At 40.1% G+C, this 26,303-nt stretch overlaps 1 protein-coding gene across 5 annotated transcripts in view; it reads right to left on the reverse strand.

The window, feature by feature from the left end:
- AMBRA1 (autophagy and beclin 1 regulator 1) overlaps positions 1–26,303 on the reverse strand; it is a 190,501-nt gene that overhangs the window by 127,084 nt on the left and 37,114 nt on the right. For 3 of the 5 annotated variants that reach the window (XM_081279912.1, XM_081279911.1, XM_081279913.1), the window contains exons 2-8: positions 24,242–24,495; positions 23,829–23,887; positions 23,118–23,301; positions 22,227–22,399; positions 20,745–20,811; positions 19,288–19,434; positions 18,002–19,038 (exon numbers count right to left, since the gene is read on the reverse strand). In XM_081279912.1, the coding sequence (XP_081136038.1) occupies positions 18,002–19,038; positions 19,288–19,434; positions 20,745–20,811; positions 22,227–22,399; positions 23,118–23,301; positions 23,829–23,887; positions 24,242–24,376 (1,802 nt within the window). In that variant the 5' untranslated portion in view covers positions 24,377–24,495. Of the gene's footprint in view, positions 1–18,001; positions 19,435–20,744; positions 20,812–22,226; positions 22,400–23,117; positions 23,302–23,828; positions 23,888–24,241; positions 24,496–26,303 lie in introns of all 5 variants that reach the window. The other 2 variants (XM_081279910.1, XM_081279909.1) reach the window with 1 other exon arrangement.

Below are 26,303 nucleotides of genomic sequence, written 5' to 3' on the forward strand. Positions count from 1 at the left end.
AGACAGCAAGAAACAGTTTTATTTGGCTGCAGCCAGGTTTAGAGGGCACAGCTTTTGCTGTAATCAATCAATCCCCTGAACCCCGAGTTCTGGTAGTTTCAGAGTTTTATTACCCAGCATGTAAGGGGAGGGGCTCAAAAGTTCAGAGTCTGCAGAAGTTCACATAAAAGCAGCTTTTTCTTTCACTGTTTTGGGCAAGTTAACCCTTCAAGAACAACACCTGAGAAGGGGAGAGCTTCTTCTCCCCTTCTTTCCTCCCGCTGCCAGCTGTTACCATGGCACCCAATTGTAACTTATCTTAAAAACATAGACATCTCTGTGAAGCCCAGCTCAAGGCCAGAGGCCTTGTTTGCAAATTTCTTCCAAGTACTATACTGGATACGTTTGTGAAAAACTAGTAAGGGGGAGTCCAGCACCTAGAGTGCTGGTATCTTCTCTGCCAGTGGCCAAGTAAAACAGGGAGACACAAAAATAGGAAGTTTATCTACATTGAACTCTTTGGCAGAGACTCTTTAGCTGACAGTCCTAAAATCAGCCATGGTGAAGATTTCTGGAGAAGCCCAGTTATGACTTTTCTGTGGAGAAAGGGGGTGCCACTTCACTATCAAGTAAACCAAAAGGAGCAGTAAGACTGCCATCCACTAATCTATACAATCTTTGATTCAAATTACAAATACTAACTGCCCACTATTGGTTATCTATTAATATAGGATGAGTACTTCTTACCCAAAACCAATCAATCAATCAATAAAAGCATTCCCTTATCCCCAAAATGCTCATGGGTGCTCAAAAAGTTCCAGTTGGGGGCCTTTTGTGTTTGGGATTAGAGATATGTGATCTGTATATAAATAGATATGGTTGTGCTCACTTTGGCAGCACATGCATTAAACTGTAACAATACAAAGAAGATTAGCATGGCTCCTGCATGAGAATAACACACAAACTCATGTTCCAAAATTTTAAGATGCAAAAGATCACCAAGACTCTGTCCAAGAAGAAAGAGAACAAGAAATAAAGTTCCCCTTGTATGCTTATATTTAGTGCCCTTGGTGATTATATAGATCAGCCATTAAAATAAAATAAGCCTTTATCTTTACGGGGAAAAAAAATAGAAATATATATGGTCCCTGTAGAAGTTCCTAAGATGGAATCCACTTTCTGGCATTCTCGCCCTGTGTAGTCCCTTCCCACACTGAACCTAGACTGGTATATGGCTTGCTTTAACCAAAAGAATGTAGTAGCAATGCTAGTTATGGACCTACTTTTTTAAGATAATTGGCAGCTTCCATTTCCTTTTTCTTAAAACGACCACTTCTGGAAGTCTTAAGTTGCTGTGTGAGAAGAGGCCATGTAAGAGGCCACGTACAGAGACAAGTCCCTGAGACGACGTGGAAGGGAGAGGGACCCAGTTGTCCCAAGTGAGCGCTCAGTTGGCTCTCGAGAGAACCAAGGAAGACCAGGAGAAGAACTTACCCTCTAAGCCAAGTCTAGCCAAAGAAACATGAAATATAATAAAATGGTTGCTTTAAGTCACTAAATTTTGGTCTGTGTCTTGTTATGCATCAACTTATTAAAATATATATATATATATATATTTTTATTTTGTAGAGCCTTCAATCTAGTCATAATAGCAGCATTAGAACTAAGTCCTTTAAGTTAGATTACAGCCCTAAAGAAACTACATCTGAACTCAAAGAAACCAAAGGAAGAAAAGAAAGGATGGAGGGAAGGGGAGAAAAGAGATGATAACAATAAGACTATAAATTTGCTCACCATGTGTGTAAAGCATGAAGCCCTGATATTGGTCAGAGAAACAAACTAAAGTGAGAATGAAAGACTCATTGCTCTTTCCTACCTACCGCTATAAGGTTCCCAATATGAAGAAACACTTCAGCCCTGGATAGCTACTTCTCCATGTCTATAAGGTAGTTTTAGACTTTGGGAAATTAAAGCTTTCTGAGCTTCCTCACTTACCAAGAGACAGGACAAATCACTAAAAGAAAGTGCAGGAAGCAAGATAAGGTTGTGTACATTCAATCCCAGCCACTTGGGAGATTAAAACAGGAGGATGGCCCCAGAGTTCAAGGTCAGTAGCATGGACTACATAGAAAGATACTGTTTGACTGATTAAGTGTGGTGCTGGGGATTGAACCCAGTACCCTGCACATGCTAGTGAGGTAGGGGAAATAGGCAGTCAGAGCAGAAAAGAACAGTGAGGATCAATAAGGAGGACAGATGTCAGGATCACCATTTGAGGTGTGCTCCAGCTTGTCAACATCTGTTTCCCAAAAGGGACAAAAGACTCCATTCTAACAAAAAGATACTTATGCAATTAAAATCTCAAGGACAGGTTATAGGGGGTTAGTCAACTTCCTCCTTACAGTATGCCTTTAAAAGAAGGAATGCCAAGAGACCCTGGCCATACTCTTGCTTATCCCAAACTGTCCTTTGGGAAATTTCTTCCAAACCTTAACTTCCTCTATAATAAATTTCTTCTACTCACTTGCTTACCTTGGTGTTCAGCATGTTCATTCTTCAACTCCATGGAACACAGTGGACCCAATCCCAATTTCTACAGATAACACTAGGGCAAGTGCTTCACTACTGAGCCATTTCCCCAATTTTTTTTTAATATTTTATTAGTAGGTGATGGACCTTTATTTATTTATATATGGTGCTGAGGATCAAACTCAGTGCCTCACACATGCTAGGCAAGCGTTCTACCACTGAGCGACAACCCCAAATGTTTTTAAATTTTTATCTTGAGACGAGATCTCACTAAACTTAGTGTTCAGGCTGGCCTTGAACATGTGACCCTTGCCTCAGCCTCCTGAGCACCTGGGCTTACAGGCGGGCATCACTGCACCCAGCTGCCTTAAAAAAAAAAAAAAAAAAAAAAGAGGAGGAGGAGGAGGAGGAGGAAGAAAGAGAAGAAAGAAGAAAGAAGAAAGAAGAAAGAAGAAAGAAGAAGAAGAAGAAGAAGAAGAAGAAAGGCGAGGGGCCAGGGGCAGGAGAAATTAGGATAATATCCCATTCCCTTGCTGAACTAAACTATGTTCTGTATTATGGCACTTTCTAAAATAGATCCATTTTGTGTCTCCTGCAAGTAATTAACGACAGTAACCAGCCTCAGCCCTATCACAACAGCCATGCCTTATGCTCCCTTTAAAAGGGAACCTCACTTTCCACTCAGCTTACTCCAACTTTAAATAGTGGGTATGTTAGTCAGCTTTTAGTTGCTGTGACCAAAATACTTGATGAGAACAACTTAACAGAAAAAGTTTATTTTGGGATCATAGTTCCAGAAGTCTCAGCCTATGGTCAGCTGACTCCACTGCTCTGGGCCCAAGGTGAGGCAGAACACCATGGCATGAAGGAGGAAAGTTGCTCAGCTCATGGCAGCCAGGAAACAAGAGAGAGAAAGGAAAGGCCAGGGGACAAACACAGTGTAGGCCATGCCCCATAGTGACCTACTTCCCCTGGCCATGCCCCAAATGCCACCTAGTAGTCCATTCAAATTATCAATCCATCAAATGGATTAATCCACTGATGAGGTTACAGCTCTCATGATTTGACATTTCACCACTGAACATTCCTACACTGACACATGAGCTTTTGAGGAGACACAAAAGATCCAAACCATAATGGTGGGATCTCATACAGGAAGCCTTTGCTTCATAAATTAATACAAGTGGACAGAAAAGAATGATATAGCACATACCTATAATCCCCACAACTCAGGAGGCTGAGATAGGAAGATCACAAGTTTGAGGCCAACCTCAGCAACTTAGCAAAGCCCTGACTCAAAATAAAAACTAAAAATGGGTTGAGGATATAGCTCAATATATGTATTTATGAACCAGGTTATATTTATGAACCAGGCATAGTGAAACACAACTGTAATCCCAGGTGTAGAATGTGTGTGTACGTGTGTGTGTGTGAGAGAGAGAGAGAGAATATATATAAATTTTTAAAAAATAAATTTAAGGGACTGGGAATATAGCTCAGTTGGTAGAGTGCTTGCCTTGCATGTACAAGGCCCTGGGTTCAATCCCTAGCACCACAATTAATAAATAAACAAACAGGGCTGGGGATGTGGCTCAAGCGGTAGCGCGCTCGCCTGGCATGCGTGCGGCCCGGGTTCGATCCTCAGCACCACATACAAACAAAGATGTTGTGTCCGCAGAGAACTAAAAAAAATAAATAAATATTAAAAAATTCTCTCTCTCTCTCTCCTCTCTCTCTCTCTCTCTCTCCTCTCTCACTCTCTCTTTAAAAAAAAAAAAAAAACACATAAGAGCAGAAACTAGAAAACTTCTGGAGAAAACAACAGAGGAACGCTTCCTGACACTGGAATAGGCAATGATTTCTCACATATAACATCAAAAACATAAGCAACAAATGAGACATCAAACTTTAAAACTTCAGTGTAGCAAAGGAAATAATCAATAGACTAAAAAGGCACCCTATGGAATGGGTGAATATACTTGCTAATATACTTGCTAACCAAATATCAAATGAGGGTTTAATATCCAAAATACATTAAAAACTCAACAACAACAACAACAACAACAAAAAACCACAACCATTTTAAGAACTAGAAGACACTCCTCCAACAATATTACACAAAAAAAACCAATGTTCTTATTAAGAAAAGATACTCAATACACTAACCATCAGGGAATTTAAATTTGAAAAACTATTAGCTGGGTGTGATGGTGCACATCTGTAATCCCAGCAGCTTGGAAGGCTAAGAAAGGAGGATCACAAGTTCAAAGTAGGCCTCAGCAACCTAGCAAGACTCTGCTTCAAAAAATAAATAAATAAATAAATAAAATAAAATAAAAAAGGGCTGGGGATGTGGCTCTGTGGTTAAGTGCCCCTAGGTTCCATTTCTGGTACCAAAAAAATAAAAAATAAAAACACAACTATTACCAGGTGTGATGGTAGGTACATGCCTGTAATCCCAACTACTCAGGGAGGATAATAAATTCTAGGCCTGCCTGGAAAATATAGTCAGACCTTGTTTTGAAATAAAAAACAAGACAATTTGGGGATATAGTTCAGTGTTAGAGTGCCCTTGGGTTCAATTCTCAATGTGGGGGGGGAAAAATTACCTAATGTAGTCAAACTCACAGACATACAAGTAGAATGGTGGTTGCCCGGGGCTTATTAAGTTGTTCAATGGATGTAGAGTTTCTTTTTTTTTTTTTTTTGAATTTTTAATGTTTATTAATTTTTTTAGTTCTCGGCGGACACAACATCTTTGTTGGTATGTGGTGCTGAGGATCGAACCCGGGCCGCACGCATGCCAGGCGAGCGCGCTACCGCTTGAGCCACATCCCCAGCCCCTGGATGTAGAGTTTCAACCATGTGGGCAATATGAAAAACTTCTCAAGATTTATTGCACAACAATATGAAGACAGTTAACAATATTGTTAACCATCGTGAATCCTTGAAAAATTGTTGAGGGCAAATCTATGTTACAGATACCAAAAAGTGGAGGGGTGTTACATCTGTACCTAGAACAAAGAAAGAAAATTATAAAAGCCATCTCACCAAGGTGAAGTGATCTAAGAGGGCAGCAGGAAGAAATAAGCCAAAGAAGCTGATAACCACATAAACATATGTAGGAGAGGGAAAAAGTAGGAGAAACAAAAAATTCACACGTATACCTTCTAATACAGCAAAGGAAAGGGGCACAAAGTCAACAAGCTACAATTCTCTATGACAGGTCACACTATCTGCCTCTGATTTATTTATTATTACAATTTTCTGCTTCTGCTCATAATTGAATTTTTAATTTCCTAGCAGGTGACACCCAAGTCAAGCACCCCTTTCGCTGTAATACACCCCTCTCTCCAATGTGCTCTGTTCACAGGGACAAGAAGGTTTTTAAGTGCTCCATTTCCATATTCCAAAAGACGGTTGTTCTCGTGCTAGGTAACCTGACATAACAGAGATCTACTCTCTAAAGTGAGCCTCATGCAACAAATTAGCTGAGAACACCATTTTTCCCCCTTTGGAAACAGAAGAGGAGTTTGTTAATTGTTGCTATTTTTAAAAAATCAGGCTCTTTCTCAGGTGAAGGGGCTGTCAGCATGTCAGCCTAAGCCAAGAGAGGAATTTCTATGAGTAAACTAAACAGGATAGGTGGGATGGAGAGGAGGGCCCTGCAATATCCAGTGCCTCCAGGGTGAAGCTCCATGGAAGGTCACTTGGGAAATATTCTATATCTAACCATCAATGTATTTCACTTGAGTTAAAGCAATGGTCACATACAGAAAAGTCAGTTTTCAGTTGGAAATATGTCAGCCCTAGTATAAAGTAAGGCATCAAGGAGGTCCATGCCTCGACTCAAGAGACAACAACTTTCAACTCCTGCTGTTATGTGGAAATACAAATCAGTGTTGCCTGATTTTTGTGATTTTTTTTCAATCAAGCCCAAAAAGCTGAATTTATGTTGGAAACTTTTAAATTTTTTAAACATTATGAGAGCCAAACATACAATGAAGATATTTTGTAATCTCTGGGTAATTACCAGGCCTACTCACTAAAGCAGAATTTGCTCACACAAACATGTTGTCAAGAGTACTCTCAAGAAGGAGCAAGCTGGGTGTGCTGGCACACATCTGTATTCCCAGCAACTTTGGAGGCTGAGACAGGGACATCACAAGTTTGAGACTAGCCTCAGCAATTTTGAGAAGTCCTAAGCAACTTTACTGAGAACCTGTCTCAAAATAAAAAGGGCTGGGGATGTGGCTCAGTGGTAAAGTGTCTCAGGGTGCAACCCCCAATAACAGAAAGAAAGAAGGGGAGGGGGAAAAGGATAGGGAAGGAAGGAAGGAAGGAAGGAAGGAAGGAAGGAAGGAAGGAAGGAAGGAAGGGAGGGAGGGAGGGAGGGAGGGAGGGAGGGAGGGAAAAGAAAAGAAAAGAAAAGAAAAGAAAAGAAAAGAAAAGAAAAGAAAAGAAAAGAAAAGAAAAGAAAAGAAAAGAAAAGAAATAAGGTGTACTGGACCTTCCCCACAACCCTACAAATATATAAGAAACTCAGGGGCAGAGGGGAAGCTACTGCTTAGCTCTACTGGGGCTGGTACCGACTACAATAAGCAAAATATATTATGCAAATGGAACCCCCACACCTGGGGTTATTGTCTGAAAAAACCTTCAATGCCCACTTTAGAGCACTACTCTGATAGACACAGGAAAGAAGGGGACCCAAAGTGAGAAAGATGAGTACATGGGAAATTGTATTTGCAGCAAACATATAGATTTCACTACAGTCCCTGTGGTGCTCCAACCCACTGAGCTGACAGAAGTGGTTACATTTTTCATGTTTCAGTTTGTATACAAAGCACACCCCTCCAGAGAGGGATAATTTAGTTCAGCCTAACAGGTGTTAATTTGACCTGCACTGGGAAAAGGGCTGCCTGAGGACCTGGGGGGTCATACCGTCCCAGCCAGGGTAGCTGCCTCACTTGCACGTAATTCTCAAGATACACCTAAAGTGAGGATGAAGAACCTTGCTTCAAGGCAGACAGTACAAGAAACAAATTCTTTAAGCACTTATGCCTGCATCTAGTCCAAATTACAAAGAAAGAGAACAAGAAAAAGTAGAGGAGTCCCCTACTGACCTCTTCTGGACCTACACTGTCATGAAGTCTTTTATTACTCTAGGACCTGACTCTTCCAAATCACTTTCATATAAAGCAGGATCGACAAACTGAAACTCGTACGCCAATTCAGGCCCACTGTCTTTTTGTACAGCACAAAAGAATGGTTTTTATACTTTTAAATGATTGAAAAACATCAAAGATTTTTATGACTTGTGGAAATTATAAAAATCAAATTTGTTTCCATACCCAAAGTTTTACTGGAACACAGCCACTCTCGTTTACATATTAGTCTATGGCTGCTTTGGAGCAGTTGCAACAGAAACCATACTGCCTGCAAAGCCTGCAAATATTTAATTGCAAATATTTATCCTTGTATATCCATAAAGCACCTATTTTTAAAAACTATAATAGAAGGAAGACCAGAAGAGTAGAGGAAGGAGAATAAGGGGAGGAAGGAGAAAGAAGTACTAGGGACTGAAGTGAAGCAAATTACATTCCATACCTGTGATTATGTCAAAATGAATTCCAATATCATGTTTGACTATAAAGCACTAATAAAAACATTTTAAAAGAATAAGAAAAAATTAAGCTTAAAACAATGTATCTTGTCCTGTAAATTTACAGAAAACGTGTTCCAATCCCTATCGTAGAAAGTACAGCAAACACCAGACTCAGAATTCAAAGAGGCTCAAACAAGTGAATGGGGGCTAAAGATGTAGCTCAGTGGTAGACACCTGCTTAACATTAGTAAGGCCTTGGCTCTGACACCCAGCAGGCATGCGTGTTCACACACACACCCACAAACACACACAAAGAAGTGAGCAGCAAAGGTGAGAAAGATTAACAGCAATAGTACCTCTCCTCCACTCTACCCTCATCTCCATGTTGCCAAAGAGAGAAATGAGTTGCCTAACCACCCAGGATGACAAATATACAAGTGTTACTGCCTTATGATGAGCAATGAGCCAACTGGATTCTTCCAGTCATTTAACAAGACCAAGTGGTTCAAAGCCTATGTATAAGTGAATGTCAGAGATGGGAGGGGGGAGCATGTTGGAGAAGAAAAGTACAGTAACACCTCCAAGTGGCAGATATTTGGAATTAATAAAAAAGTCTTTCTCAGCCTTGAAGAGGGGGTTCCTGAAAACCAAATGATGAGATGACTTTACTACTAAGAAACTTAAGACATATTTATAGGGCAAAAAAACAAACAAACAGGATTAGAAGTCCCAATCTCTGAAATTATGACATCTATGAAATAATGTCATAAAACAGGATATAGGACTTATTTAAAGATAAGTGGACTTATTTAAAGATAATAATAAATACTCTAACTTTCATTTACTGTTAACACTCATCTCTTTGGCCCTAACAACTCCACTTCTAGAAATTAATGCTCTAGAAACACCAAATATGAAAAGTTACTATGGCACTGTGAGACAAAAAAAAAAAATCCAGATTCTACCAGCAAGGGACTGCTTAAATTAATTATGATGCATTCAATTGTTGGAATACTGTGTCATTATAAAAAAAGAACATTAAACATGAAAAAATGACCATGATATACAAATCAAGGAAAGAAATTTTTTATTTGCATAGAAAAAATTCTGGAGTAAACACAAATTATTAACAGTGGTTATCTCTAAGCAGTGGCTGTGCAGAGGACATTTAGTTACTAATATCACACATTTCTGAAATGTTTAAATTTTTATAAATAAATTTGCATTAGTTTTGTAAGAAGCAAAACCTAGAATTTTAATTTCTATTTTTAATCCCTGTTCAATATAAATTTTTCAAGTTCTCCCTTCCTCACAGTTTTAGTAACACATTTCCTGACTTGAGGGTTGTAGGGGAGTGGAGGGGTATTGTTGTAGGTAATATGCCTAATAAAGGGAATGATTGATTCATTCATTGATTCTGCAGCTCTTTATCCACATATTTAAGGTTTTTCTTATTCTGACACATAGTGACTCTTGCCACTTAATTTTCACCATAGTTAAAACACAAAATTAATCTAAAAGTATGTGAGGTAGGTATAACTTTAATTTACCCCATTTAGCAGAGCCTCCTCAGTCTATTCTTAACCAGCAGCCACAGTGATCCTTTTAAATCACAGAAGATCTTTAATATAAAATATCATGCCAATCTGATGGCATCTCAGATCACTCAGAAGAACAGGCAAAACCCCTTAAATGGCATAAAAGACCCTACCTAATCAATTAACTCCTTCTTGTGCTCAAGCTACACAACTGACTGTGGCAAGCACCTCTAGGATGTTGCATTTGCTCTTCTCTGTGTGGAATGCTCTTGCCCTCGATATGGGCAGGGTTTGCTCACATAATTCCATGAGGTCTCTGCTTCAATGTCACTTATCAAACCTCATCTAATCATCTTATTTCAAACTGCAAACTTTTACCCCAGCGCACCCTACTATTTTTAATACATTTTTCTTTTTCTAAATATAATTTTGTTATCACCTAGTATTCTAGATATTTCATGTATTTACTTATTGTGAGATTAAGGCTAATATTTAAATGGTTCCTAGTACACAGCAGGTGCTTAATAAATATCTGTTAACTGAGTAAGTGAATAGATTAATCAGACTATTCATTTTCCAAGCCCAAGTCTTGGGGTTACTTTAAAAGCCAAGCTCACATTTGGGGCAGCCCTATACTACATACTCCACAGCTCCTTCCTCAGAGGCCTTAGCTTACCTTCCCCCCCTCCCCCCGCTTCCATTACCTCTTAAAAACCAAGTTGTTTAATTCCACCATAAGCTTTGTCCCCTTTTTGACTTCCCAATACCTGGTTCTCTCTTTTCCCAGAAAGAACATGATTTGCTCATATCACAAATAAAATTCTCTTGATTGGGATTCTTCCCTATTGTCCCTAAATACCAAACTTCTGAGTAAGAACTCAAAACGTTATATAAGAGTTCACTGTATCCTGAATACAAAGACAATAATTCCACCAGGCTTTTTAGGGACAACTATTCATATTCTACATAATTAGAGCTGGGCATGGTAGCACATGCCTCTAATTCAAGCTACCTGGAAGGCTGAGGCAGAAGGATCAAAAGTTCAAAACCAGCCTCAGCAACTTAGAACTCTTCTTTAAAAAAAAAAACCTTACTTAAAAATAAATCAGGGCTATGGATATAGCTCAGTTGGTAGAGTACTTGCCTCACATGCACACAGGCCCTAGGTTCAATCCCCAGCACCAAAAAACAACAACAGCAAAAAAACACCTTGTTCATACAGAAGAGGATTCTGTCCTGCCAGGCAACTGCACTGCACATGCCTATAATTCCAGTGGCTCAGGAGCCTGAGTAAGGAGGATCACACATTGCTTCAGCAACTTAGTAAGGCCCTAAGCAACTCAGTGAGACCCTGTTTTTAAATAAGATACCAAATACACCCACCCCCCACACACACAAAAGGGCTAGGGATGTGGCTCAGTGGTTAAGCACTCCTGGGTTCAATACCAGATACTAAAAAACAAAACAAACATTCATTCTAATGATAATCAGACCCCTCTCTCAAAAGGAGATGAAGCATACACTTTCTTAAGTACTGATCATCCTAATTCTTTTTTTTTTTATTGGTTGTTCAAAACATTACATAGTTCTTGACATATCATATTTCACACTTTGATTCAAGTGGGTTATGAACTCCCATTTTTACCCCGTATACAGATTGCAGAATCACATCAGTTACACTTCCACTAATTTACATATTGACATACTCATGTCTGTTGTATTCTGCTGCCTTTCCTATCCTCTACTATCCCCTCCCCTCCCCTCCCCTCCCCTCTTCTCTCTCTACCCCCTCTACTATAATTCATTTCTCCCCCTTGTATTATTTTTCCCTTTCCCCTCACTTCCTCTTGTATGTAATTTTGTATAACCCTGAGGGTCTCCTTCCATTTCCAAGCAATTTCCCTTCTCTCTCCCTTTCCCTCCCACCTCTCATCCCTGTTTAATGTTAGTCATCTTTTCATGCTCTTCTTCCCTACTCTGTTCTTAGTTACTCTCCTTATATCAAAGAAGACATTTGGCATTTGTTTTTTAGGGATTGGCTAGCTTCACTTAGCATAATCTGCTCTAATGCCATCCATTTCCCTCCAAATTCTATAATTTTGTCATTTTTTAATGCAGAGTAATACTCCATTGTGTATAAATGCCACATTTTTTTTATCCATTCGTCTATTGAAGGGCATCTAGGTTGCTTCCACAGTCTTGCTATTGTGAATTGTGCTGCTATGAACATCGATGTAGCAGTGTCCCTGTAGCATGCTCTTATTAGGTCTTTAGGGAATAGACCCAGAAGGGGAATAGCTGGGTCAAATGGTGGTTCCATTCCCAGCTTTCCAAGAAATCTCCATACTGCTTTCCAAATTGGCTGCACCAATTTGCAGTCCCACCAACAATGTACAAGTGTACCCTTTTCCCCACATCCTCGCCAGCACTTGTTGTTGTTTGACTTCATAATGGCTGCCAATCTTACTGGAGTGAGATGATATCTTAGGGTGGTTTTGATTTGCATTTCTCTGACTGCTAGAGATGGTGAGCATTTTTTCATGTACTTGTTAATTGATTGTATGTCCTCCTCTGAGAAGTGTCTGTTTAGGTCCTTGGCCCATTTGTTGATTGGGTTATTTGTTACCTTATTGTCTAATTTTTTGAGTTCTTTATATACTCTGGATATTAGGGCTCTATCTGAAGTGTGAGGAGTAAAGATTTGTTCCCATTGATCATCCTAATTCTAAGCAAATTCAGTGAAAAGCCTTTCACAGAAACAAACAAACATAAATAAATAAATAAATAAATAAAGCATCAATGGGAAACAGAACCTTCACATTTACTTTCAATTATTCACATCTAATTTGGACTATAACAAAATTAAGTGCCAGGCCTGCTAGCGCACACCTATAATCCCAGTGACTTGAGAGGTTGAGAAGGGAGGATCACAAATTTGAGGCTAGCCTGGGCAACACAGTGAGATCTTGACTGAAAATTAAAAATAAAAGTGGGTGGATAAGCAGTTTAATGGTAGATCATCTACCTAGCATGTGTGAGGCCCTGGGATAATCCCTTGCACTGAAGGAAAAAAAAAATCAAGTATACCTTCATCAAAACTGCTGACATATCTTTAAGAAGAAAAAAATGTCAATAGCTTTGAGCAACAGAGATAATAAAGTTACTGAGATGCCAAGCACATGACCCACCAGATTTTATTTCATCACCAGAAAGAGTTAACTATTGCTGCAAGCAGTGCCACACAGCTGTAATCCCAAAAGACTTGGGAGACTGAGGCAAGAAGATCTCAAGTTTGAGGCCAGCCTGGGTAACTTCTGAGACCCTGTCTCAAAACAAAAAAGGGTGAGGGTGTAACAGTGGTAAAGAGAGACACATTTGGGCTAGGAGTGTAGTTCAATGGTAGAGAGCTTTGCCTAGCATGAATTCCCAAGAGTGATCCCGAGCATTGAAAGACAGAGAGTGAAACTGGACTAAATAAGCTCTAGATTCCCTCCAGTTTTAAGATGCCATTTCAATACTTTTCTGTTTCTTAGTAGCCTTTAAAATCCAAGGTACTCCTACTGCAAGAAGCCAAATTATCCTGATCTCTTCTTTAATAAGTCTGTGTCCTCACACCAAAAAGGAAGTTTCTGGTACTGAAACAAAGGGCCTGACACCCAACATGTAAAGTGGAGTCAAACTACAGAAAGCTTGCCCTCTACTGCCCATAGGCAAAAGGAGACAAACCGTGTAGCAATTTTTACCATGCAGCAACAAAGAGTTATACTGAAAATACACACTGTGTACTTATTAATACTGTTGGTATTTGAATGCACTATTAACTATCCCTGCAGTACCAAGAATCATAACACACCTCCTTAGCATATCTTCCACTACAAGTCCAAAGAACAAGACCCTTTCCCTTCACATACAATCACCTTTAGGGAACTCTGCTCACTTAATAACAGCAGCACCTACAAAAAAACTGCTTTGTTATAGCCGGGTGCAGTGGTGCACACCTGTAATACCAGTGGCTCCACAGGCTGAGACAGGAGGATCATGGGTTCAAAGCCAGCCTCAGCAATGGCAAGGCACTGAGCAACTCAGTGAACCCTATCTCTAAATAAAATACAAAATAGGACTGGGGATGTGGCTCAGTGGTCAAGTGTCCCTAACTTCAATCCCTGGTACAAAAAAAAAAAAAAAAAGGCCTTATTATAAGATCCAACCTCCTACACAAACAGTAAGGATATCTCTTCTTCTCTGCCATCCTAACCCAGCAGCAGAAGCAGCAGCAACAGTGGTGACCCAACAGTGACACCTGCTGGAGAAATATAAGCAAGGGCTGACCCATCTGCCCTTTAGAAAGCGAAAGATACTGATTAGCACCTGTTTAGACTAGTGATTTACACCAGAATATAGCCATCCAATATATGAGGAAGCAATGGCCCTTATTTAACATGTATGCACTTAGAATATTTTACAACAGACCTCATCTTTGAGCCAGTCATCTCATGGTATACTATAACCTAGCTCATTTAAAAGTGACTCCATAAATAATGGAACTACTGTATTAATTCACTATTTTCCATTGAGAAATATGCAAAAAGCAAAAAACAAAGATAAAATTTTTATAACAGGATAACAAGGGGACTTTTCTACAACATACAATTTTAAATGTTTAAATTTTATTTAAACCTCAACATAAACTATTTTCATCACCAGAAAAAAATATATGTAAACAAAACTTCTGGTACATCCTTAAAAGCTTCTAGGTTTTAAATGACCTACTTTATGATGATCAATATTTTAGGTGTAGAAAGTAGCCACTAGTCACAGGTGGCTATTTATATTTAAATTAATAAAATTTTTAAAAATGTAGTTCCGGGCTGGGGATGTGGCTCAAGCGGTAGCGCGCTCCCCTGGCATGCGTGCGGCCCGGGTTCAATCCTCAGCACCACATACAAAGATGTTGTGTCTGCCAAAAAAAAACAAAAAAAAATGTAGTTCCTCAGATCCTACTAGCAGCATTTCAACTACTCCACAACCACATGTGGCTAATAGTTATCATGCATTTCCATCACTGCACAAAGTTTTATCAGACAATCTTATTCTAGAGAAACAGTGAAGTAGTTACAGACAAAATTATACGATGTCTGGGTTGGGTAGCTGGTAGTGGGTATAGATGAAAGAATGTTGGGTAAGCATTGATAATTTTTGAAGTCAAGTGATAGGTACATGGTAGTTCATTTAGTACACTTTTCTCTTTATTTTTATGTTTGAAGAGTTCCATAATAAAAAGTTACAAGGAAGGAAAAACAAAAGGCTCACTTAACAATGAGGTTATCATCTGGGGCTGGGGTTGTAGCATAGTGGTAGAGTGCTTACCTTCATGCATGAGGCGCTGGGTTCAATCCTCAGCATCACATAAAAATAAATAAATAAAATAAAGATATTGTGTCCATAAAAAGAAAAAAAATGAGGTTATCATAGTAAGGAATGTTAGGTGGCAGTTTGGTCAAAGTCCTGTCATGTAGACCAGAGTTCAAATCCTCAGAGACCTACTAAGTTTTTACGAGAAATTCTGACTCTGCTAAGAGTCTTGCTTTTCTATAGCAAAATAGGAAACATAACACCTGCCTTGAACAGCAGAGTTGTAGAAATTAGAAATAATGACTTTACCTCATTAATCTCCCCAAAATTAAAAGAAAGATCAGTTCCTGCCAAGCACAGTAGTACATGCCTGTAATCCCAGTGGCTCTAGAGGCTGAGACAGGAGGATCGCAAGTTCAAAGCTAGCCTCAGCATCTTAGCAAGACTGTCTATAAAAATTGCCGAGGATGTGGCTCAGTGGTTAAGCACCCCTGGGCTTAATCCCCAGTACAAAAGAAAAGAAAAAGAAAAAGAAAGATCAGTTCCTAACACATAGTAGGCACTCAGTAATTGGTATCTGAAATTATCATCATGCAGTAGAGTTTATTTTAACCACTTGAGGATTGCTCACAAGAATACCACAAGAAGGACTATCAGAACAGAATGAACAAAAACTGACCAGAAGCCCAATGCTACCATGGAGGCAAGAACTGCTAGAACAATAACAAGACAGTTCTTTTATGGCTGCCTTTACTAAACTTCAAGAGTCTACTACATGTCAGCGCTGTGCTGGATCCTTCTCATTGTTCTTGACAAAGAGAACAGAATCCTAAACTTTTGATATGGGCCATTATGCAAGACAAAATATTCCAAAACCAGGAACTGAGCTGTTTGTTCATCCAGACTGGTCTTACTCATTTGGACACAGTGACTATTCTCCATTAGTTTGGCCTACCCTTCATATCCTGCCAAGCTTCCCTCTGTCCCCTTAGTAACTACTTACATACACCATACACTTAAGTCCTTTAGTATTGCTGAGCCCCTAATACAAAGGTCTTTGTCTAAATCCTACCATTTTTCAAGATGCATTTTGTTAATTCTTGCTTGATGTTACCTCACCACTTTCTCTAAAATGACTACCTTTTTTATTATTGTTGTTTGTTTAGGCTACACTTAATCTCAGTACCACACAAGGAAGCGCTTGGTCACCTATACTTTTTCTTTTTTGATGGAACTGTGGATTGAACACAGGGCCACATAGATTGACCTACATCCACAGTCTTTTTAAATTGTGAAACAGAGTCTCACTAAATTTACCTGGTCTGCACTGGAATTTGTGATCCTCTTGCCTCAGCCTCCTGAGTGGCGAGAATTATGGGCCTGTGCTACCACACCTGGCTGATCATCTAAATTTCTGATAAATTTCATATAAATAAGTCTTGCATTATAATAACACTGTATACTCCAGTGGGCACAGTGCCTCCAAGTGTCTAACACAGTGCTAGAAAAATCATAACCATTCAACTAATGCTTATTGACTGAGTGTCTGTCTAAAGTAACCTCCCAAAATAACAAGTACATTATGTGCATAATCCCTATTCCTCCCCTTGTTAGAAGCTTATGGCAGAGAAATTTCAGTTGCTTCAGCAGAGGATATAATGCAGAACAATATGCTGTTTGGATCCAACAGGCATATTCTGGGAGCTAGTGATTTCGCTAGATTTGACCTTTATAAAATTACAGAAAGAAGTCCCTAATAAATCAAGATAGATGCGCACGTAGCCATTCATGGAACATGTAGTGGGCGATCAACTACACCCACTCTTGTTTCTTTCATCAAAGAGTTGGCCAGGATGCCAATCCATGTATGGAGAAGCCTTCCTTCCATGAATTCCTTTTTCCCACACCAGGATGAATGTCCATCTGAAAGGTCCAGTCAAAGAATCCTGGGGCTTTGGATGTAGCTAAGTGGTAGAGTGTGTGCTGAGCATAGAGGAGGCCCTAAGTTCAATCCCCAGCACCAAGAAAGGAAGGGTGTCACACACCTATCATCTCAGTTTTCCAGGATGCTGACGTGGGAGGATCACTTGAGTCCAGAATTCAAGACCAGCCTGAACAACACAAGGAAACCCCCATCTTAAAATAAATAAATAAAAATCCTCAGAAACAAACAAAAATACCACAACAAAAAATTTTAGTTGAACAACTTAGGTGCTATCTAAAGACATGTATCTAGCCAGGTACAGTGGCACATGCCTGTAATCCCAGCAACTGAGAAGGCCAAGGCAAGAAGATCACAAATTCAAAGCCAGACTCAGCAATTTAGCAAGACCCTGTCTCAAAATAAAATATAAAAAAGGACCAGGGATATAGTTCAGTGGTAAAGCATCCTTGGGTTCAAACCCCAGTACCAAACAAATACACACACACACACACACACACACACACATACCTGGAAAATGTTTTTGAATTTTACTTACTTTACATAAATATCTCTGTGTGTGTGTGTGTGTGTCTTTGCCCTTTGTCAAGCTGCAGTATTCCAAAAGGGAATGAGAAAACATACAGAGCCAGTACAATATACTAATCTAAACCAAAAGGAGTTCTCTTTTGCCACTTATTCCCAGACACTCTAAGACATTTTCTTACCTCATAGTAACTACTCCTACATATACAATTCTTAAGAAGGTCAAAAAGCAGGGCAGAGGTCAATGGTTCTATCTCCTCATGCCTCTCTAACCTATCTACACTCTTTTCAAGGCCAAAACCAGGGCCTTGGATTTAGCCAGAAATAGATCTAGTACTGCCAACTGACTCATCCTAGACCCAATCATATCTCTGCCACCAGAGAAAAATTTCCTAAGATGATGCAATGAGGAGATCAGAACCAGATGCGTGGGTCCAAGACACTTCAGCTAGAGCCACACCATCTATAGGACTGAAGGAAAAGATATGAGGACAAAAGGCAGGGATGCAGAGGAAAGCAACGGCTTACCTCCTGAGGGAATCTTCCTCAGAGCTTTCCTCAGGCATGTCCTGATGTAAGGCTTCCTGTGATACAGTTCCAGATCTGCTGGACTGGGTGTAAATTCTTTCCCAGTGGCCTGTCTCCTGGTTAAAGGCCACCCCCACAGTCCTCTCCTCCTGTGGACTAGCGGAGTTGCTCAACTCCAGCCTGCTGGAGCTGGGCGTCTGGCCTTCAGTCCGCTCAAGAGGTGGTAACTGGTTGCCACTTGATGGCATGCCCTCAAAGGAGGTGGGGACCTGCCAGGAGGAGCTAGCCTCACTAGATGAGTAGTTAGGTGTGGTTCTTTCCCAACGCAGGGTATCATTGTTGAAGGTCAGGAGATTATGGCAAGCTCGACAGCGATTCAGGTGGCCACGGGACAGGTTAGAGTTGTTCTCACTGCTGTGTGGAGTGGGCTGGTGGGAAGGGCCTGGCCTCTCAGATTCAATGTTATTGTTGAGCATTTCCTGGGCCTGTTGGGTCTGAGGAGCTTCCCCACTCAGGCTCTGGTCCAGCTCCTGCAGCCGGTCATATTCCAAAAAGAAGCGTCTCAGGTCACACTGAAGCTCGTGGCGAATGCTGCCTGAGTTGTTTTGGCTGGAGCCATTCCCTCCATCTGACTCAGTTGCCAACCCTGACGCTGGAAAACCCCTCCCTTCTGTGGCTGAAGTATACACAGACGCCTGAGAGCCACCTTCCTGCTGTCTCAACACAGACAGCAAACTCACTGAGGAGGCACTGGTTCTAGGTGGGGGCATGGATTCCGCCTCAGAACGTGAGTTCAGACTGAGTACTGTCCGGGTCCACTCAGATCCTGTCAGCCCAGGGGCTATTTCTCGGTGATACCTAGAAGGGTGGCTAGACAGAGGGCCTCCCAAAGAGCGACGGGTGGGACCCAGACTGAGGTTGCGGAGCGTGTTGCCAGCAGTGCTGCTCTGGACCGTACTGAAGGCAGACGGCCGGTTCAGGAGGCCCTGGTCCTGTTGCGTTGACGAGGCCTGCTCCGGGGGATGGAAGGGCTCGGTCTGTACAAAAGAAAAGGAAGGGGTAGTAGCTCTGGCAGAAGCAGGGGGGACACTGTCCTGGTGTGGCAAGTGGGAAGGAACTCGAGTGCCAGAGCAGCGGCTGCAAAGGCACAAGATCCCAGGGTGCTGGCAGCACTCAACTGTGTTGGGGTAACTGACCCGCTGTCGGAGCCTGATGTAAGCGGAAGTCCTGGGAGGCGGTGGGGGTGAGGGGGTAGCAGAATCTTGCACTGTGCTTTGCTCTCCCACCTGGATGCCAGAGGAGCGGGAGGACAGCATGTGCAGGAAATTATGGAGGAGAGGTGTCCGACGAACTGGCTGTGATTGCAGGAGAGCACGCTGACGGTAGTGGGATAATTCTGTTCCATCTATAGGAATTTCTGGTTCGTCATCACCCTGTAACATGAACCAGTGTGGGGCAAGGGTAGAGCAAGGCAGTTAGGTAGAAATTCCAAGTAAATCAAGAAAAACAACCACTAATCTCCAAAGAGAACCACCTTCTTAGATGAGCAACAACTTTCTACTCTTGAAGTACTAAGTACTAATAGACTTCAGATTCAGAATCATCATTCTGTTCAATTACTCACTTGCAATTAGCAACATATTTGAATGAGTACAGTTAGCAAACCAATTCTCTTATCAAAAGCATCTCCATGACATAAAAGTAGTGAGGGGAAACTCAATGTAAAGCAGCCAGAGACACACGAGTGATAAGCTATTCAACACTCCATATTGACGACAAGTGTTACTTTTAATGAGGCAATCACTTGGAGGGGATGTTAAGAATTGACTCTACTGTTTCTTTTCAGCAGCACATATACTAAAATTGGAACAATACAGAAATTAGCATGGCCCCTGCGCAAGGATGACATGCAAATTCGTGAAGCGTTCCATATTTTTTGGAATACCATTTGACCCAGCTATCCCCTCTCCTTGGTCTATACCCAAAGGACTTAAAAACAGTGTACTACAGGAACACAGCCACATCAATGTTTATAGCAGCACAATTCACAATAGCTAAACTATGGATCCAATCTAGATGCCCTTCAGAAGATGAATGGATAAAAAAAATGTGGCATATTACACAATGGAATATTACTCAGCAATAAAAGAGAATAAAATCACGGCATTTTCAGGTAAATGGATGGTGTTGGAGAAGATAATGCTAAGTGAAGTTAGCCAATCCCAAAAAAACAAATGCCAAATGTTTTCTCTGATATAAGGAGTCTGATTCATAGTGGGGTAGGGAGGGGGAGCAGGGGGGTAGGAGGAGAAAGGAGGGGGCAGGGAGTTAGAAATGATGGTGGAATGTAATGAATATCATTATCCAAAGTACATGTATAAAGACACAAATTGGTGTGAATATACTTTATATACAACCAGAGAGATGAAAAAATGTGCTCTATAAGTGTAATATGAATCGTAATGCATTCCACTGATATATATATAAAATAAATAAAAAATATATAAAATAAATAAAAAATATATTTTATATATGTATATATATATAAAATAAATAAAAATAAAAGAATTGACTCTACTGTCGAGATTATGGCTGTAACTCTAACTATATAATCCGAAATAAAGTCCTGACTAGAAAAAAAGATCCAGATTCTGAGAACTGAAATCCAATCCAATCAGAATTAAAGTTCTCATTTAGAAAGTAACTCAGAGTTCAGATGGAATTGCAACTGCTGGACTCTTACCTGCTGATTAGAGGGGTTAACAATTGCTGTGAGTAAATAGTGTCCAAGTGGATCAAATCTCACCAGACTGGAATCACAGAAGAAAGAAATAAAGACATACATAGAGAGATTATGTTAACTGAGAAGAGAAACTATCTTCTAATTCACAACAATTGTGGGATTACCTAGGTATACACTTCATGCTTTCAAAACATTAAGAGACTTAAACAGTAAGGCTAAATATTTCTTGCCAAAGTAAAGGAATGCATATTACAAAAATAACAATTTCACTTCTGAAAAACACCTAGGTTTGCATCTGAGAAGGCAGCATCATTAAGTACACATCTGTTCATATCTAAGAGCCCACTTCATAGTGAAGCACAGAATGCTCCTGTTTTCTACGGAAGGTTCAGTTCCTCCCTTATATAGCAGCTACACTGGCAAGAAGTATGTGCTCTTGTAACAATGAACAGTATCAGTATCAAGCAACATAGTTGAAACCAGAAAATCAGAATATATCCAACTACAATAGCAAAAGGATCAAAAGAAAACAATATATCAAAATAAGTAGAATTTCCTGTTTTATTTCTATGTCTTTTTTTTTTTTCTCCTTTTTCTTTTTGCAGTGCTGGGAATTGAATACAGGGCCTTATGCATGCTAGGCAAGCACTCTGCTACTGAGCTACATCTTTGGCCTACCATGTGTAGGTTTTGTTTTTGTTTTTTAATTGTAGATGGACACAATACATTTATTTTTATTTATTTATTTTTATGTGGTGCTGAGGATAGAACCCTGTGCCTCACACATGCCAGGCGAGTGCTCTACCACTAATCCACAATCTCAGTCTCCCATGAGTGTTTTGATCCTGAAGGCTCAATAAATAACACTTAGCAAATTGAAATCTCTATTGTCCAGTTCCACAGACAACAAAGGGTGAGAAATCCCCCACCAAGCTATCTAAAAGACCACCCAAATCTCTTTCAAGTTCCCCTGAGGAGAACAATATCAAATATAGCTTTGAATCTAAAAATAGTTTCTAATGACCCTGGGTCTACAAAGACCAGAAAATGAAGCTAATAAAATTATGATGGCTAGAATGAAAAAAATGAACTGATTAACCAGCTGTTTAAAAGCAGGAACAACGCTGGCACGGTGGTGCACATCTGTAATCCCAGCTACTTTGGTGGCTGAGGTAAGAGGATAACAAATTTGGGGCCAGTCTCAGCAACTGAATGAGATCCTGTTTCAAAATAAACATTTTAAAAAGGGCTGGAAATATAGCTCAGAGATACAGCATTCACAAGCCCCAGTCAGGTTCAATCCCCAGTACCACTAAAAAAATAAATAATAAAAATAGTAGAAGGAGCTGTGGGGATAATAACCTGCCTTGAATAGAGATAACAATTGCCCTAAGCAGGGATAACAACCTGTCTCCCAAAGTGTAAATGTTCTCTGCCCTGTCAATCCTGTGCCAGACATTGCCAGTGGGGCGGAGCACTCACCGGACCCGTTCCATCTCACTAGCTGTTTTCACCACAGCAAAGGGCTCCCGTCGGCTCCAATCCCAGAAGTGGATCTCGTTGGCAGTAGCGATCAGCAGGAGCTGAGCCGTAGGGTGGAAAGCCAGGGAGGCAATGGCATTGTTGCTGTCTGTGAACCAGCTTTCACTACCACCCTGCAAATGAACCAAGCCCAAATATTTTCAGATTATAAACTGCTAATAGACTGGGAAGTTAATTTCAAGATCAGTCCAACACTTGCACAGCATGTGCAAGGCAATGGGATCAACCCCCAGCACTGCCAAAAGAAAAACAAAAACAAATGAGCAACCCATTTAAGATAAAATGATTACTTAATAGGACAGACTTTAAATATGTCCTTCATACAATAATGTTCAAGATCAGTGATCTGACAGTGACACTAATGTATCAAATAATACTGTCAGGTCAGTTCTTCAAGTTGTTTGCAATCTATAAGCAACAAGAGTTCCCCCCAGTTCCTGTTTCTGAAGCCCGAAAAAACTCTAGTGAGGTGCGTGACATGGTACAGAACAACCAACCCACTGGCCAGTCAACAGGACAAGGAACAACCTGCTTTGACAATCATGATCCAAGTACAGTACAATCCTGCTCTTAGCTCTAAGGCATTAGAAATCCAGCATGAACACATCTAAAAACCTTCTATTCTATCTCACAATATGCAGGTAGAAGGATAGTCTAATAGTTTTTCATCTCAGAATGGAAAACTATGAATTAGATTGCCTATCCATTAAGTGGGAAATGATTACACACACTCAGATGAAGTCCTTAAGACCATGGCTAGCTCTTCCAGACTTAAGAACCCAATGGCAAATAAGAATACCAAAGAAAAGGGCAGCCTAAGAAAATACTTACATGTAAATCCCAAATCCTAACCTCCCCATCTAGGCAGCCAGAAGCAATAAGGCCTGAGATGGTAGGATGAAAAGTAACACACCATGGAGTGCGGCGATGTCCAATTAGAGAATGAACACACTTGCCAGTCTTCACCTCCGTAATATAGATATTATGGTTCACGTGGGTGGAGGCCAAGAGAGTCCTAGGGAATCAAAGAGTAGGAATGAAATTAAGAAGCATGTAGGAGGATAATAAACTTTTTCATTTTTGGGCAACAGAGAAAACTGACACTATTCCCATCCCAACATGAAAGAAACTAAGACTTGTGCATTAGGCAGCATATCTATGTACAACAGAAACAATCTAATCTTTAAAAGCTTTGGTTTTTCCACACTGTCCCCAAGTGACACTTATTATCTCATAAAATATTTTTTGCCAGCTGATAAGGCCATCATGCCACCGGTGTCCAATATCACCCAGGCAAAGGATTTGTTACTGAGAAACTTTCCAAGTTTTAATGTTCACAATTTCCTTTAATATTCCCATTATTTTTCTGGTTAGCACTGCTCATCTACTTTCTTTTCTTTTATGTTAAGCTGGCAAAGTTCCACTTACACAGTGTTTCAGAAAACCTCTAAGGATTAACTTGGAAGATCAAGCTAGCCCAAACATACAAAAAGTAATGCTATCACAAATCTTAAGGTGAAATTACAGATAAGGACTAGGTACCTGTCCGGGCTGAAGGCCAGTAAGAAAGTAGAGCGTGGACTATCAGGAAGTTCTACTCTCTAGGAGACAAAAAATTAAAATATTTATAAACTATGGCTTAACCTATCTCAAAAGCACATGGACCATTCTATATTAGAATTCATTATAAGTATAGGTTAAAAAAAAAAAAGCTGGAGACAATAATCAAGTTACAAACTGAGATAAGTCTAAATTACCATCAGAAAAAATGTCTAAACAACGATATTCCTAGTCTTTAAATTCTTTCAAAATTTGTAAACTATCTCCCCAAATCATATATTCCAATTGTTCCATACAAGATAAATTATATTTCAATTCTCTATCATTAACCCATTCTAAGGTCCCATTCTACTGTCATCCCTACAAATCTATGTCAAAAATAACTGTTTGCCTACCTTGCCCTCCCATTTCATCCACCGGGTTTTATCTTCCACCAACTCCTGCAGAAGCCGCTGAGCTCCCATGGCCCGAGTGCCCCGTTCCCGGCCCCAGAGTATCCGGACAGCATTCTTCTCTGGGACAACCTTCATGGTGCTCAGTAGCCACTGTCACACCAGGTGCAAGAAACAAAGGAGCAAGTAATGGCTCCACACACTGAAGCAGCTAAAATGAGTCCATTCAGGTGCTTGTCAGTTGTCCTCATGGAAATCTAAGGAATGGAGAATAATATCAAAGAACATCCATCCTGCAATTAGGGAAGTTTCCCACTACAAATACAATCCTAGCTCAAAGGGAAAAATATTCCTTTCCTATTTAATCATACCTTCCCCCAAAAGACACTTCTCCCCAGAATTTTTCTTTTATCCTGCCCTACTCTACATATCATTACTTTATATCTAAAGATCAGGTCATTCTCTAAAATAGCTAATCCGTAATTTTTCTTTCATCATGCAGGGAAAAACTTTTGCTCCTAATAAAAAGGCCTAAAACCCAGCTTTTAAAAAGAAAAAAAAATCACTGAGCATGGTAGTACATGCCCATAACCCCAGCAACTCAGGAGGCTGAGGTACAGGGATCACAAGTTCAATTCCAGCCTCAGCAACTTAGAAAAACCCTGACTCAAAATAAAAGATTAAAAGGGTTGGGGATATAGTTTAATGGTAAAGCATCCCTAGTCTCAAACTCCAGGACCAAAAAAGAAAAATAAAAGTAATAATTATGTATTATAAAATGTCATACAATATTTGGTTCCTTACATTTCTCAACAGGCTGCAATCTAAAAAGTACACAACCAGATGCATACAAATACAAACAGAAAGCCAATGAAGTGGCACAAGCCTGTTATTTGGAAGGTTGAGGCAGGAAAGAAGGGCAAGTTCAAAGCGCCAGCAACTTATCACCTGTCTCAAAATTAAAAGAACTGGGGCCGACCGGTTGTGAACACCTATAATCCCAGCGGTTGAGGAGGTGGAGGCACGATGATCATGAATTCAAAGCTAGCCTCAGCCAAAGCGGGGCTAACTAACTAACTCAGTGAGACCCTGTCTTGGCTTATTGGTCCAACGCCCCCGAATTCAATCCCCAGCACCAAAATATAAATGAATGAATGAATGAATGAATACATAAATAAATAAATAAATGGACTGGGGGTGAAGCTCAATGTTTAGGGGCCCCTGGCTCAATCCCCAGTACCTAATAATGATAGTGATGATGATAAAAGAAAGTAATGGGTTAGGGATGTGGCTCAAGCGGTAACGCGATCGCCTGGCATGCACGGGGCACTGGGTTCAATCCTCAACACCACATAAAAATAAAAAATAAAAGATGTTGTGTCCACCGAAAACTAAAAAATAAATATTAAAAAATTATCTCTCTTTAAAAAAAAAAAAAAGAAAGTAGTAATTTCAGGCTGGGATTGTGGCTCAGTGGTACAGTGCTTACCTAGCATGCGTGAGACGCTGGGTTTCATACCCAGCACCACATACATACATACACACACACATAAATAAATAAATAAACAAACAAACAAACAAACAGTGATTATAGTAATAGTAGTAGTCATATTCCACAGTAAGAAGACTCCCAAGTTCCTAGCCCTCTACAGCACACAGCTCCCTAGAAAGTGCCAAGGGAACAAACTTTAGACTCTATCCTCAAGATACCCCCCCCATCATTCTTTGTTTTGTGCTGGGGATTAAACCCAGGCACGCACTCTACCACTGAGCCACACCTCTGGCCCTTCATCAATCATTACTAAATAATATAAATATGCACATAATAAAAAAATCAAAGAGCTGCAGGCTAACCTCCTATATAGTATAAGAATAAATTATCAAAGGAAATAATCTTGGTGTCCCTGACAACTCACAAATTAGGACAAAAATTCTACATGTAAACCTAACCCAAGTTGCCCTTTGATCAAACTGCTACATAAGTGAATAATTACTAACCAGACAGGTGCCACCTTAATGGTCCACTGAGTCTGTAACTTTTTTTTTTTTTACCTAATATAGAGAC

Source organism: Spermophilus citellus (assembly GCF_964194105.1).
Source record: "Spermophilus citellus genome assembly, chromosome: 2".
In the NCBI taxonomy this organism is placed as follows: domain Eukaryota; kingdom Metazoa; phylum Chordata; class Mammalia; order Rodentia; family Sciuridae; genus Spermophilus; species Spermophilus citellus.